The 12,615-nt window shown below is 40.9% G+C and overlaps 1 protein-coding gene across 1 annotated transcript in view; it reads right to left on the reverse strand.

Annotated features, from left to right (window-relative positions):
- The window catches only part of LOC109839516 (increased DNA methylation 1-like), a 34,979-nt gene that overhangs the window by 15,079 nt on the left and 7,285 nt on the right, over positions 1–12,615 (reverse strand). Inside the window, exons 9-12 of the mRNA XM_020407978.1 lie at positions 5,337–5,550; positions 5,113–5,167; positions 4,942–4,998; positions 4,587–4,829 (exon numbers count right to left, since the gene is read on the reverse strand). Of these exons, the coding sequence (XP_020263567.1) occupies positions 4,587–4,829; positions 4,942–4,998; positions 5,113–5,167; positions 5,337–5,550 (569 nt within the window). The remainder of the gene's footprint in view (positions 1–4,586; positions 4,830–4,941; positions 4,999–5,112; positions 5,168–5,336; positions 5,551–12,615) is intronic.

The following is a 12,615-nucleotide window of genomic DNA, read 5'->3' on the forward strand; positions in this document are numbered from 1 at the left end:
TGAAGCCGTCAAACTTCATATACCACTGTCTTGGGACTTGTTTCAGGTCATACAAGCTTTTCTTGAGTCTGCACACCAGGTTCTTCTTCTTTTCTTCTGAGAAACCTTCTGGCTGATGCATGTATATCTCTTCTTCTAGATCTCCATGAAGAAACAATGTCTTCACGTCCAACTGCTCGAGATGAAGATCTTCAATTGCTACAATACTTATCACTGTCCTGATAGTATTTAGCTTCACCATGGGAGTAAAAATATCAGTATAGTCAATTCCTTCCTTCTGCTAGAATCCTTTGACAACTAGCCGAGCTTTATATCTTCTGGAGCCGTTCTGCTCTTCTTTCACCCGGTACACCCATTTGTTGTGGAGTACCTTCTTACCTGTGGGCAACTCAGCTAGTTCTCACATCTGGTTTGAGATGAGAGACTTCATCTCATCTTTCATGGTAAGCTCCCACTTACTCGTATCTCCATCCTGACAAGCTTCATCATAGCTTTCAGGCTTCCCTCCATCTGTCAGCAACAGATAGTTCATGTATCTTATGTTGGGCACAGGAGGTCGTGAAGATCTTCTCAATATCGGAGCTGGTGCGTCGGGCTCCTGCGTACCGTTCTGTCCAACAGGCTCTTCTGGATGAGGACCTTCTGCATTGGGTTCTTTCAAGAAGTTACTCGGGACATCATCTGCATCTATAAATATTAACTCGCTCTCTGAGTCATCTGTCTTATGCATGTCCTTGTACATCACCTTCTCGTTAAATATCACATCTCTGCTGCGGATCATTTTCTTATTTTCGTTGTCCCAAATACGGTAGCCGAACTCATCTTCACCATAGCTGATGAAAGTGCATGTGTTTGACTTGGGATCAAGCTTATTCCTACCTTGATCACTAATATGCACATAAACTACACAACCGAAAACTTTGAGATATAAGAATTTTACCTCCTTTCTGCACCATACCTCATTTGGTATTCTGTGCTCCAACGGAACCGATGGACCTCGGTTGATCAAGTAAGCTACTGTGTTGATTTCTTCTGCCCAGAACTACTTCGGTAGGCCTGACTATACCCGAATGCTTCTGGCTCTCTCTGTCAACGTTCGGTTCATCCGCTCAGCTACACCATTTTGTTGAGGCGTGCCGGACACGGCTCTTTCCATTCTGATCCCGTGCTCATAGCAGAACTTCTTGAATCCGGTGTCTTCATACTCACCGCCATTGTCGGTCCTAAGCTTCTTTATTCTCAGACCGGTTTTATTCTCGGTCATAGCTTTCCATCTCCTAAAAGTTTCAAATACTTCCGACTTGTACTTCAGAAAGTAGACTCATACTTTCTAAGAGTGATCATCAATAAAAGTCACAAAGTAGTATTTTCCACCAATAGACGCGGTGGTGGTTGGTCCCCAAACATCTGAGTGAACGAGCTTTAGGTTCTTCTTCCTGGGGTTCTGCCACTTGTCTGAAAGCTGACTCTCTTCTGCTTTCTAATATACATTCTTCACACATGTCCATCTCCACTGACTGTAGTCCTGGGAGTTTTTCCTTTGTGTGCATGATTTTCATCATATTCTCACTCATATGACCGAATCTCTGGTGTCATAGTTTTGAAGTCTCATTATCTGCTGCAACTGAGATCAAACAACATGTACTTGCTGTCATATACAGGGTACCAGTCTTTTTGTCTTGGGTAATCGTCATTGTGCCCTTTAAGATCTTCCAATCTTCTCCATGGAAGGTCGAGGTGTATCCTTCGTCAGCCAACTGGCCTACGAATATTAAGTTCTTTCTCAGGTCGGGAATATGTCTGACATCCTTCAGCTCCCATACTGACCCGTTCAACTTAATTTTTACCACACATTTGCCTACAATAGTACACAGTTGATCATCACCAAGGTATATGTATCCAAGATTTTCGGGAACATACTTCTCGAAAAATTCTTTCTGAGAAGTGGTATGAAACGACGCTCCTGAATCTAACACCCAAGATTCCTCCTTGCTCTTCAAAGAGCATATCAATGCGTCGTCTCCTCCTGAAGTGGAAGTGATATTCACCTCTATCTTTGCCTCCTTCTCCTTCTGTGCACTCTTGCACTGAGTCTTGTAATGCCCTGTTTTTCCATAATTCGAACACTCGATAGCCTTCGATCTGTTATTTGGATTCCTTGACTTGGATCTCCTGTCCTTTGATCTACCTCTGTAGTTTGTTTTGCCTCGCCCATTCTCTCTGGTTGAATTTCTATCTCTTGACTCTGTATGCAATACTGAAAAAGTTGTAGCTTCACCCGACTCTCACCGTCGGATCTCCTCACTGAGAACCAAATCACGAACTTTATCAAACTTCAACTTGTTGCTTCCCGACGAGCTACTCACAGCTGTGACTATAGCGTTCCAACTCTCTATAGGGAGGACAAAAGTATTAACGCCCGAACTTCCTCATCAAACCCAATTTTAACTGAACTCAATTGGGTTGTGACCATGTTGAGTTCATTGAAGTGTTGTGCTACTGACGCGCCTTCCGTTATTCTCAGATTGAATAACCGCCGCATCAAATAAACTTTGTTCGTGACTGATGGCTTCTCATACATATTTGAGAGTGCTGCCATAAGACCAGCCGCGGTCTTCTCCTTCGCTATGTTGAACGCAATATTACGGGTCAACGTCAATCTGATAACACCGATGGCTTGTCTGTCTAGAAGGATCCACTCATCCTCCTTCATCGACTCCGGCTTCTTCCCCGATAGCGGTTGATACAGATTTTTCTGATGCAAATAATCCTCTATCTGTATTTTCCAGAATCTAAAATCTGTTTCATCAAACTTTTCAAGTCTTATTTTTTCTTCATCTGCGACCATGGCTCCCACTTGAATCTGACTTCCTCTAGATCGTTTCACGCTCTGATACTAGTTGTTGGGGAATTTCACCTAAACCCCTAAGACAGCAAAAACATAGTATAGAGAAAACACACCAAGATTTAATAAGGTTCGGCAACTGCCTACGTCCTTGGGAGCCACATTTTCTTCATCTGCGACCATGGCTCCCACTTGAATCTGACTTCCTCTAGATCGTTTCACGCTCTGATACTAGTTGTTGGGGAATTTCACCTAAACCCCTAAGACAGCAAAAACATAGTATAGAGAAAACACACCAAGATTTAATAAGGTTCGGCAACTGCCTACGTCCTTGGGAGCCACACAGTAAATTTCTTATTAATCAATAAGAAATTATAAAACAAGAGTCGATATCAAACTGAGATCTCTCAATAAATACAAAGGCTAACACTATAGGTACAGTGTATCCCTCTTAAATACCCTTTTTTAATTTCCCTCCCCCTCTTTAATTTCCTTCTTAAAGTCTCCCCTCAAATCCTTCAATTGAGAGCTGGAGAGAAAAAAGAAATGGAATAGAGAGAGAAAGAGAGATCCGCCGCCAAGGGGGGTTTTCTTGAGATTGCGAGAGAGGAAGCATAGGGGCTAGGGCACAGGGTTTCCCTTTTATAGGGAAACCCTAGGACAGTTGGTGACAGGCTGTCGTTGTCTGTCAACGATCTCGCTTGCGAGGAGCTCGAGCTCGCCTGTCTCTTATCGAGCTCGCCTACAAGAAGTTCTCCGATCTCGCCTGCAACTCGTCGCGAGCCCGCTTGGAGTTCGCCAACTCGACCTCGCCTGCTCGAGCTCGTCCAACTTCGCCTGAAGCTTCTCACCGTCAAATCTCGCCTATTGGTTTCCTCGAGCTCGCCTGAAGGTCGTGAGCTCGCCTGCAGCTGCGGACTTCGCCTGCAAGGTTTGGTCGACACTCCAATTCCAACACAATCTTGAACCACTTATTAATCCCTCAAAATTTAATAAAGGATCTGCCATTTAAAAACCAAACTTCACATTTGACTTCACGATGAAGATTTTAAGCACATATTAATCTGTGTAATATAATAAAAAGAAAGAATGAGAAGATTCCAAATACAATTATAAGTTATAAGAATTTTCGGGATCAGAATTTTATGGTATGAAAATCTTAAATTTTCATATTGTTGTACTTTGTTAAACTATTCTTCACTGCATATCATGTTGAAAGTTGAAACATTATAAAATAAGTATATAGTATATTAGTGAAGCTTATAATTTCACCAATGCAGATTTTAAACACATAATCTGTGGAGTGTATTACAAATAATCAGAACATTCCAAAACGTGTTATGACATACAATTTTTCAGGGTGCTTTTGTTAAACTACTACTCTAATAACTCATACTCAATTTCCTATTATTTTTCTCCTTTAACAACTTATAAGGGCTCTTCTAGTGCTAATACAATCTACAAATTTGTAGATTTAACAATTTGACTATATTTATAATTGAACACATGTCACATTTTCTTCTACATATCATCTCTCCATATTTAATCAAAGATAATATAATAAATTCTATAAATTTTTTATCCTACATCTGCGTGAATACTATCGTCATCTTCTTCTTGGCATCAATCAAAATGATGGAATCGATCGCCTTACTTACTGAAGTGAATCCATTTTTCTTAGGTTGACAAATAATAATGAATATAGAAAGAAAATGCTCAATAAGAATCGGGAAAAACGTACGAGGAAAATAGAAGCAGCTTCAGAAAGCAGCAGCTCATTGTCCTTCGAAAGTTGACCAGTTAGCAATTTCCAATTTATATCAACATTAGCTTCCTTGCTTAAACCCTTTTGCTCCAATTTCCTCTTAATCGCATTTAAATCTTGCTGCGAAACTGGCTGTTCTCCCTTAAGGATTAACTCTTGCAATGCAAAAAAGATCGCATCGCATTCTTTGCAGCAGAACCATTCAGCTTCTGGCAATTCCTATTTCCAGAAAGCGGCATGTTCAGGGATTCCCATAACAGAAAAGAAAAGAATAGAAACAGGTTGCACGACAGAAAATGGAAAAAAAATGAAATAATACTGATTTGAGCACCTTTAAATCAACCCCATTATGAGCCTTCAAGCACCCAACATGATACTCCTTCTCACACTGAACAGATTAAATGAATTAGTGACCGCTTCTATGAATACTATGTCATATTCATATGTAAATTATAGTTGAGGGAACTATTCATAACTACAGCATGAAGCTAGGGTATCATACTTGATCACAAACTATAACAGTGCGAGGACCAAACTCTGAGGTGAAGTCTTGCTCTCTGCATTGGCATCATCACAACAGAAATATATGTAGTATAATTAAACAAAAAGATAATAATAAAATGGAAGTCGTAGAAATATTGAGGAATGGCCAAAGCATCAAAGCCAACATTGTGTTGACAATAACAAAAATTATTATGTTGAATTGGCTCAGAAAAGAAATCTAACCTGCAAATTACACAACCTCCACTGTCGATCTCTTGTCTCTTGACAATGCGAAGTTTGCATCTCTGAAGTATCTGTTCTACAGGATCAACTCCTGCAACTCTTCCACAAGAAAGCGCATTTTTATTATGTGCCACATATTTTTCTTTCTCATGCATGTTTCGACAACGTTGACAGGACCATTCCCCTCGTGGGGCTCTTGACAATCCCAGACATTCTGCAATCAAATGTCAAGAACTGTAAATTTTTTCTCCTTTTCTGAAAGGAAAGAAACGGAAGATTTCTTTCTGCAAATAATAAAATAATAACAAGAAATTATAACAATAATAGTAAAAATAGTACAAAGACTACCACAATCTGCTTGTTTTATATAGGAAATTATCATGTGTTGAGTTGAGCGGAGTGGTGGATACTAAAAAATATATTGTTATTTTTTTTTTAGTGGTACAAACACACTATACTCTCAATTACAAATACTCTTTTTCTCTCTCTCTCTTTCTATCTTTCTCTCTCTCCCCCTCTGCTATTGGGATGGATCTAACACAAATACTTGGGGGGTTATTTATAACATTGGTTTAGGGTAGGTAAACACTATTAGAGTTAGGTGATTACTGTAGCTAGGTAGGTGGGGGGATTAGGTAGGGGAAGAAGCTGCTGACTTCAACACTCCCCCTCAGTAGCGACTTCTCTATCCATGAGTCCAAACTGACTTCGAAATTCTGTAAACTTTGAAGTACTTAGTGCTTTGGTGAATATGTCAGCTATTTGTTCGTTTGTCCCGATTGACTTTATTACGATCTCCTCCTAAAAAAACTTTCTCTCGAAAAAAGTGATGATGTACTTCAATTTGTTTCGTCCTAGCATGAAAAACTGGATTATCTGCCAATCGTATTGCAGACTTATTATCGTAATGTAAAGCTAATGAATTGTCTGTAGGCTGATATAGATCTCTCATTAACTAAAAAAGTCACGTGTTTTCCTGAGCTGCCATCGCTGTTGATCTGTACTCCACCTCTGTAGTTGACAGTGACACTATTGATCGTCTTTTGCTACATCAAGATATAGTCGCTAAACCGAGACTAAACATGTATCCGGTAGTAGACCTTCGAGTGTCATGATCTTCAGCATAGTCAGCATTATAATAGCCATAGACCTCACATTCTTCTCCTTTCTTATACATGAGATCATAGTTAATTGTACCCTTGATGTACCTTAGGATCCTTTGGATTGCTTCTAAGTGAGGTTTCTTTGGTTTCTGCATGTATCGGCTCATCACACTAACCGCAAATAAAATATCTGGTCTTGTCATCGTTAGATAGATCAAACTTCTAACTAGTTGTCGATACATAGTTGGATCTTCCAAATCTTTTTTCTTCACGTGCACACCGTTTCAGATTTGTCTCCATCGGTGATGAGATTGACTTGCAGTTGAACATCTCGTACTTGAGTAGCATGTCCTTCGTACATTTTTCTTGGTACATGAATAGTTCATCCTTCTTTCGGTCGACCTCCAACCCAAGGAAATGCTTGAGCTCTCCAAGCTCCTTCATTTGAAACCTGACTAAGAGATTTATCATTGTTCTTTGGATTTCCGCGTTATCGTTTCCAGTTAGGATTAAGTCATCTACATAGACCAACACGATTGCTAGCCTATTGCCAGTCTGTTTGATAAATAAACTAGAATCCGTAGAAGCAATTGAGTATCCACTTTGAATTAAAAACTCACCAATCTTGTCATACCAAGCTCTCGGAGCTTGCTTCAGTCCGTAGAGAGCTTTCTTTAGTTTGCAAACATATCTTTCCTCTTCCTTGCTCTCAAATCCGATAGGTTGCTCCATGTAAATCTCTCAATCCATCTCACCGTGTGGAAATACATTCTTCATGTCCATCTGCCAAAGCTTCCAACTCTTGTTGGCTGCTAGAGCTAAAAGAACTCGAACTGTTGTTATCTTGGTAACTGGACTAAATATCTCGTCATAATTTAGTCTATACGGTTGAGAGAATCCTCGAGCCACCAAGTGTGTTTTGTATCTCTCAATTGACCCATCCGATCGAGTCTTAACTTTGTAAGCCCATTTGCAATAGATAGGTTTGACATCTTTGGATTTTGACACCAACTCCCAAATTTGATTCTGCTGTAGAGCTTGAATTCCTTCCTCCATTGTTTGTCTCCATTCAGCAATTTCATATGCTTCCTCGATGCTAGATAGCTTCTTCGCATCTTTCATAATGACAGCATTAGCATACTTAGGATTCGACTTTCTGGGTCTCGTTGATCTTTGAAATTGTTCAATCGGTTTTTCTTTGATGTCCTCTATCTAGCTCGGGCGTTGTTCTTCTACCGGTTTCTGATAAACACCGGTTTTTCATGGATTATTCTCCTTTGAGGATGTTGAAGAGCTTGATTTTGTCTTTTCTGGTTGACATAGTCCTTCTTCTTGACCTAGCTCCCCCAGCTTCTGTTGTAACTGATCCTCCAGATCACTAGAGTCTGGGAGTGCAACTTCTTGTGCCACCAAGACGAGGCTTCGTCAAACACAACATTCATTGATGTGTAGCACCATCAAATTATGGTATCATAACATCTCCATCCTTTTCTTTTATTGTCATACCCCACAAATATACATCTTATAACCTTTTTATCGAACTTGCTACGTAAGTGATCAGGTACAAAGACATAACATATACAACCAAAAACTCTAAAATGGCTTACGGTTAGTTTTGTATTCCACAACTTTTGAAATGGTGACATGAACTCTAGTTTTGGTTGTGGTAGCCGATTGATCACATGCGTCATCATCTTCGTACACTCCGCCCAAAAATATCCTGGTATGTTCTTGGCATGAAGCATGTTTCGACATATCTCCACAAGGTGATAATTATTCCTTTCAACTATGTCATTCTACTGTGAAGTATTTGGGCATGTTAGCTGTCGCCGAATCTTGTGCTGCTTCAGGTAATTGTAAAAATCCTTTGATGTGTACTTTCCCCCGTTGTCTGTACGTAGGCAACGAATCTTCTTGCCGAGATCTCCTTTGACTTCTTCTCAGAATTGCTTGAATTTGGAGAGTGTTTCAGACTTTTCCTTCATAAAATCAACCCAGATATACCTCGAGTAATCATCAATGAAAGTGATCATGTATTGCATCCCACCAATTGATTCTTGTTTTACTCGACCAAATACATCTGAGTGTACAAGCTCCAAAGGTTTCTTGGTTCTGAACCATGACTCATAATACGGTAATTGATACAGATTATCGTACTGACAACCTCCGCATACGGTCCCTTCATGAATATCCAATTGTGAAAGACCCTTCAACATTGACTTCTCCATCATGATCTTGAGCTTGTGATAGCTCACATGGCCAAGCCGAGCATGCCATAAATCAGTTGTCTTATTCTTTTTAGCTTTATCTATGTATGTCGATTCTGTCAACATCACATAGATAGATTCTACCTTCTGTTCCTCCATGACAGGTTCTCCTGGTGGCTTTAAGTTTTGATAGACTTTTACATCTTGTGGCCTAAATACTACATAGTTTCTAGAGGCTGTTAATTAGAAAACATATAGGAGATTCTTTTTCATACCCGGTACATGGTATACATCTTGTAGTTGTATCCGATTTGGGTTATAGCACGGCGTAAATGCAGTCTTTCCGATGTGTGTGATAGGTAATCTTGAATTATTCACTGTCATAACTTCTCGGTCGCCTTTATACTCCTTCATGTTGACGAGTTTCCCCTTATCTCCCGTCATATGGTTGGAATAGTCAGAATCAACGATCCAATCTTTATTATAGCTGATTTCTTCTCGATCTAAAACCTCTGCAAATGTGAACTCAGATTCTTCTACAATCGAGGTTAGTGCCATACCAATAACCTTGTTTTCATCGACTGGTACATCTTCAATGATGGCCACTGATGCTTGGGCATCACATTCTTCTTCATCATCTTGACATCTGCGCGACGTTGTAGCATTGCCCTCTGCAGGCCTTCTCTTGTAACGGCAGTCTCTGACAAAGTGACATTTCTTCCCACAAATGTATCAGCTATTGTCAGGTCTCCTTACTCGATGATCACCTTACTCCTCACGTTGTTGTGTTCTATCGGTGTATGGCCGTCCTGGCTGCCTCCTTGAACTAACCTTTCCATACTCCTCTTTCTTCGCGCCTCTTGGTTTCCCTCTCTCTCCTTGCTGCTGAAGAATGCTTCATCTTTGCTTTTTATTAAAACGCCAGCCATTTGTTTGGCTAGGGTTTCCCATGTAGCGAGCAAACTCTCCAACTCTAATAATGTTAGTTGAGTTGGTCACCCATGTGTAGTAGCAACGAGTCTGTGATATTCTTGTCTCAAACCGTGGATGGTTATTCTCCTCATCCTTGCATCGGATACTTTAAAATCTGGATCTAGTTAAGTAATATATGAAAAGAGTGATTTTACTTGCTTGAAGTATTGACTGATTGTCAGATCCTTCTATTACAAGGTCATCAATTAATTCTCCAGGAGTTGAAGTCAAGCATCCTTCTTTTTTGGGAAGAGTTTTGCGAGCGTATCTCATTCCTCCTTCGGAGTTCTAGCATCTCGCATATAGTCTACAAGATATTCTTCTACTGTCATCTTCACCACATACATAGCCTTGTCGGCTTTGATATTCCACTTTCTTAGTGCTTCGCCAGCTTCCCGAGGTGCTGTAGTTTCAGCAACCCTGATGACCTTCCAGAGGTCTTATCCTTGAAAATAGGACTTCATACTCGTCTTCCAATAGTTATAGTTATTATCATTGAGTTTTTTGAGTGTAGTAGTCGTATTTTCCAAATACGCCATCGTAACGTGGCATACTCCTGTACAGTCCGCTCTCCCTATACTGTGGCGTCGATCTCTCCCTTAATCTGGAACACCCTCAGGTTATTCCCCACTCCATCATAGGTCCTCCTCAACTTTTCCCAGACGTTCTTCACCTTCTCAATGCCATCAACAGCATTTGGGACACTCATCCTTTAGTGTTTTAGGTAGATTGTATCCTTCTTTATTTGAGAAAGCAAATAAACAGAAACTTGTGTGTGATGCATGTGAGTTTGGAAAGCTTACTAGAAGCTCTTATGTTAGTTCTGGTCATAGAAGTTCTCATGCATTTGACTTGGTACATTCAGATGTTTGGGGGCCTTATTCCACAAGTTCTATGAACGGATACAAGTATTTTGTTACATTTATTGATTGTTTCTCTCGTGTTACTTGGTTATACATGATGAAGAATAAGAGTGAAGTGTTTGGGTGCTTCCAAAACTTTCATAGGAATGTTCAGACTCAATACGGAGCAGTGGTGAAGGTATTGAGGTCGGATAATGGGACAGAGTATACCAACAGAGCGTTTGAAGAATATTTGTCAGCTCAGGGAATACATCACCAGACAACCTGTCCATACACACCAGCTCAGAATGGAGTAGCGGAAAGGAAGAACAGACATCTTTTAGAGGTTGCTAGAAGCATGATGATCTCTATGAATGTCCCAGAAACATTATGGGGGCAAGCAGTATTGATCGCAGCAGCGCTGATCAACAGAATGCCCTTGAGAGTACTAGATTGGAAGTCTCCGTGTGAGATATTGAAGGGAGATAATGGTGGGATTCTTCCACTCAAAGTGTTTGGCTGTGTGTGCTTTGTGAAGGACAACAGGCCATCCGTCGGGAAGCTTGCCCCTAGAGCTGTGAAGTGCGTCTTTGTGGGATATTCTGCTACTCAGAAGGGATATGTTTGCTAGAGCCCGGTGGAGAAAAGGTTGTTTGTGAGCATGGATGTGCACTTTCGAGAACTCGAGCTATATTACACCCGGAAGGTAACTTCATCCATTGGTAACTCGCCCAATACTAAAAGTATGAGGCGAGAGGAGGAGAATGGTGAGAGATTGGTGAACAATGTGGAGAAATCAATTTCTGTATCGATTCCTTAGGAGGAAGAATTGGTTGAGGAGGAGCAGGAGAATGAAGAAAAAAAATGAGACAAGAGGTGTTAGGCCCACGGTTCAGGGGGAGCTACTAACCTATAGTAGGAAGGGAAAGCAAATTACAGGAACAGTACCTACAGTGCCACTAGTACTGCCCAGTCTCTTGCTAATGCCTGCCCCGACTCCTGAGACACCGACACCACCACCAGATTCATCCCAATGTGATAACATTCCTCTCCCTACTCCTCCCACACCAATATCAGTACGGAGGACTACTCGTAGTAATGCGGGAAATCCTCCCGATAAATATGGATGAGATCTTGCCCAGTTTTTATCATATTCTAACATTCATCCTGCACATGGAGCATTCATTGCATCATTGGACTCTGTTATTGTACCTAACAATTGGCAGGATGCTAAGAAAGACCCAAAGTGGAAAACGGCGATGCACGAAGAGCTAGGGGCCCTTGAGAAGAACCGCACTTGGGAGTTAGTAAAACTACCAAAAGGGAAGAGAGCAGTTGGATGCAAGTGGGTCTTCACTGTGAAGCAAAATCCAGACGGACAGGTTGAGCGTTACAAAGCTCGTTTGGTGGCAAAAAGATATAGTCAGACATATGGGATCGACTATGATGAGATTTTTGCACCGGTGGCAAAGATGAGCAATGTTCGGACCTTGATCTCTCTGACAGTAAATGATGGATGGAAGCTACACCAATTAGATGTAAAGAATGCATTTCTTCATGGAGATCTGGTGGAAGAGGTATACATGGAAATTCCACCAGGATTCAACACAGATCAGACAGTGGGCAAGATCTGTAGATTAAAGAAGTCTCTCTATGGGCTGAAGCAGTCTCCCCGTGCTTGGTTCGACAGATTCTGGAGAGCTATGTTAGGTATGGGATACTAGCAGATTAACGTCGATCATATCGTGTTCTTTCGACGAAATGAAGGTCAAATCACCATGCAGATTAAAGAAGTCTCTCTATGGGCTGAAGCAGTCTCCTCGTGCTTGGTTCGACAGATTCAGGAGAGCTATGCTAGGTATAGGATACCAGCAGATTAACGCCGATCATATCGTGTTCTTTCGACGAAATAAAGGTCACATCACCATGCTTGCGGTATATATGGATGATATGATTATTACAGGGGATGATGAGAAGGAGATTGCCCAACTTAAAGTGAGACTGGGTAAGGAATTCGAGGTGAAAGATCTTGGATTGCTTCGATACTTTCTTGGAATAGAGATAGCTCGAGGAGCGGAGGGGATTATCCTATCGCAGAGAAAGTATGCACTGGATCTTCTCAAAGAGACGGATGTTAGGGTGTAAACCTGCAACT

The sequence above is a fragment of the Asparagus officinalis genome, chromosome 4 (assembly GCF_001876935.1).
Source record: "Asparagus officinalis chromosome 4, Aspof.V1, whole genome shotgun sequence".
Taxonomy (NCBI): Eukaryota; Viridiplantae; Streptophyta; class Magnoliopsida; order Asparagales; family Asparagaceae; genus Asparagus; species Asparagus officinalis.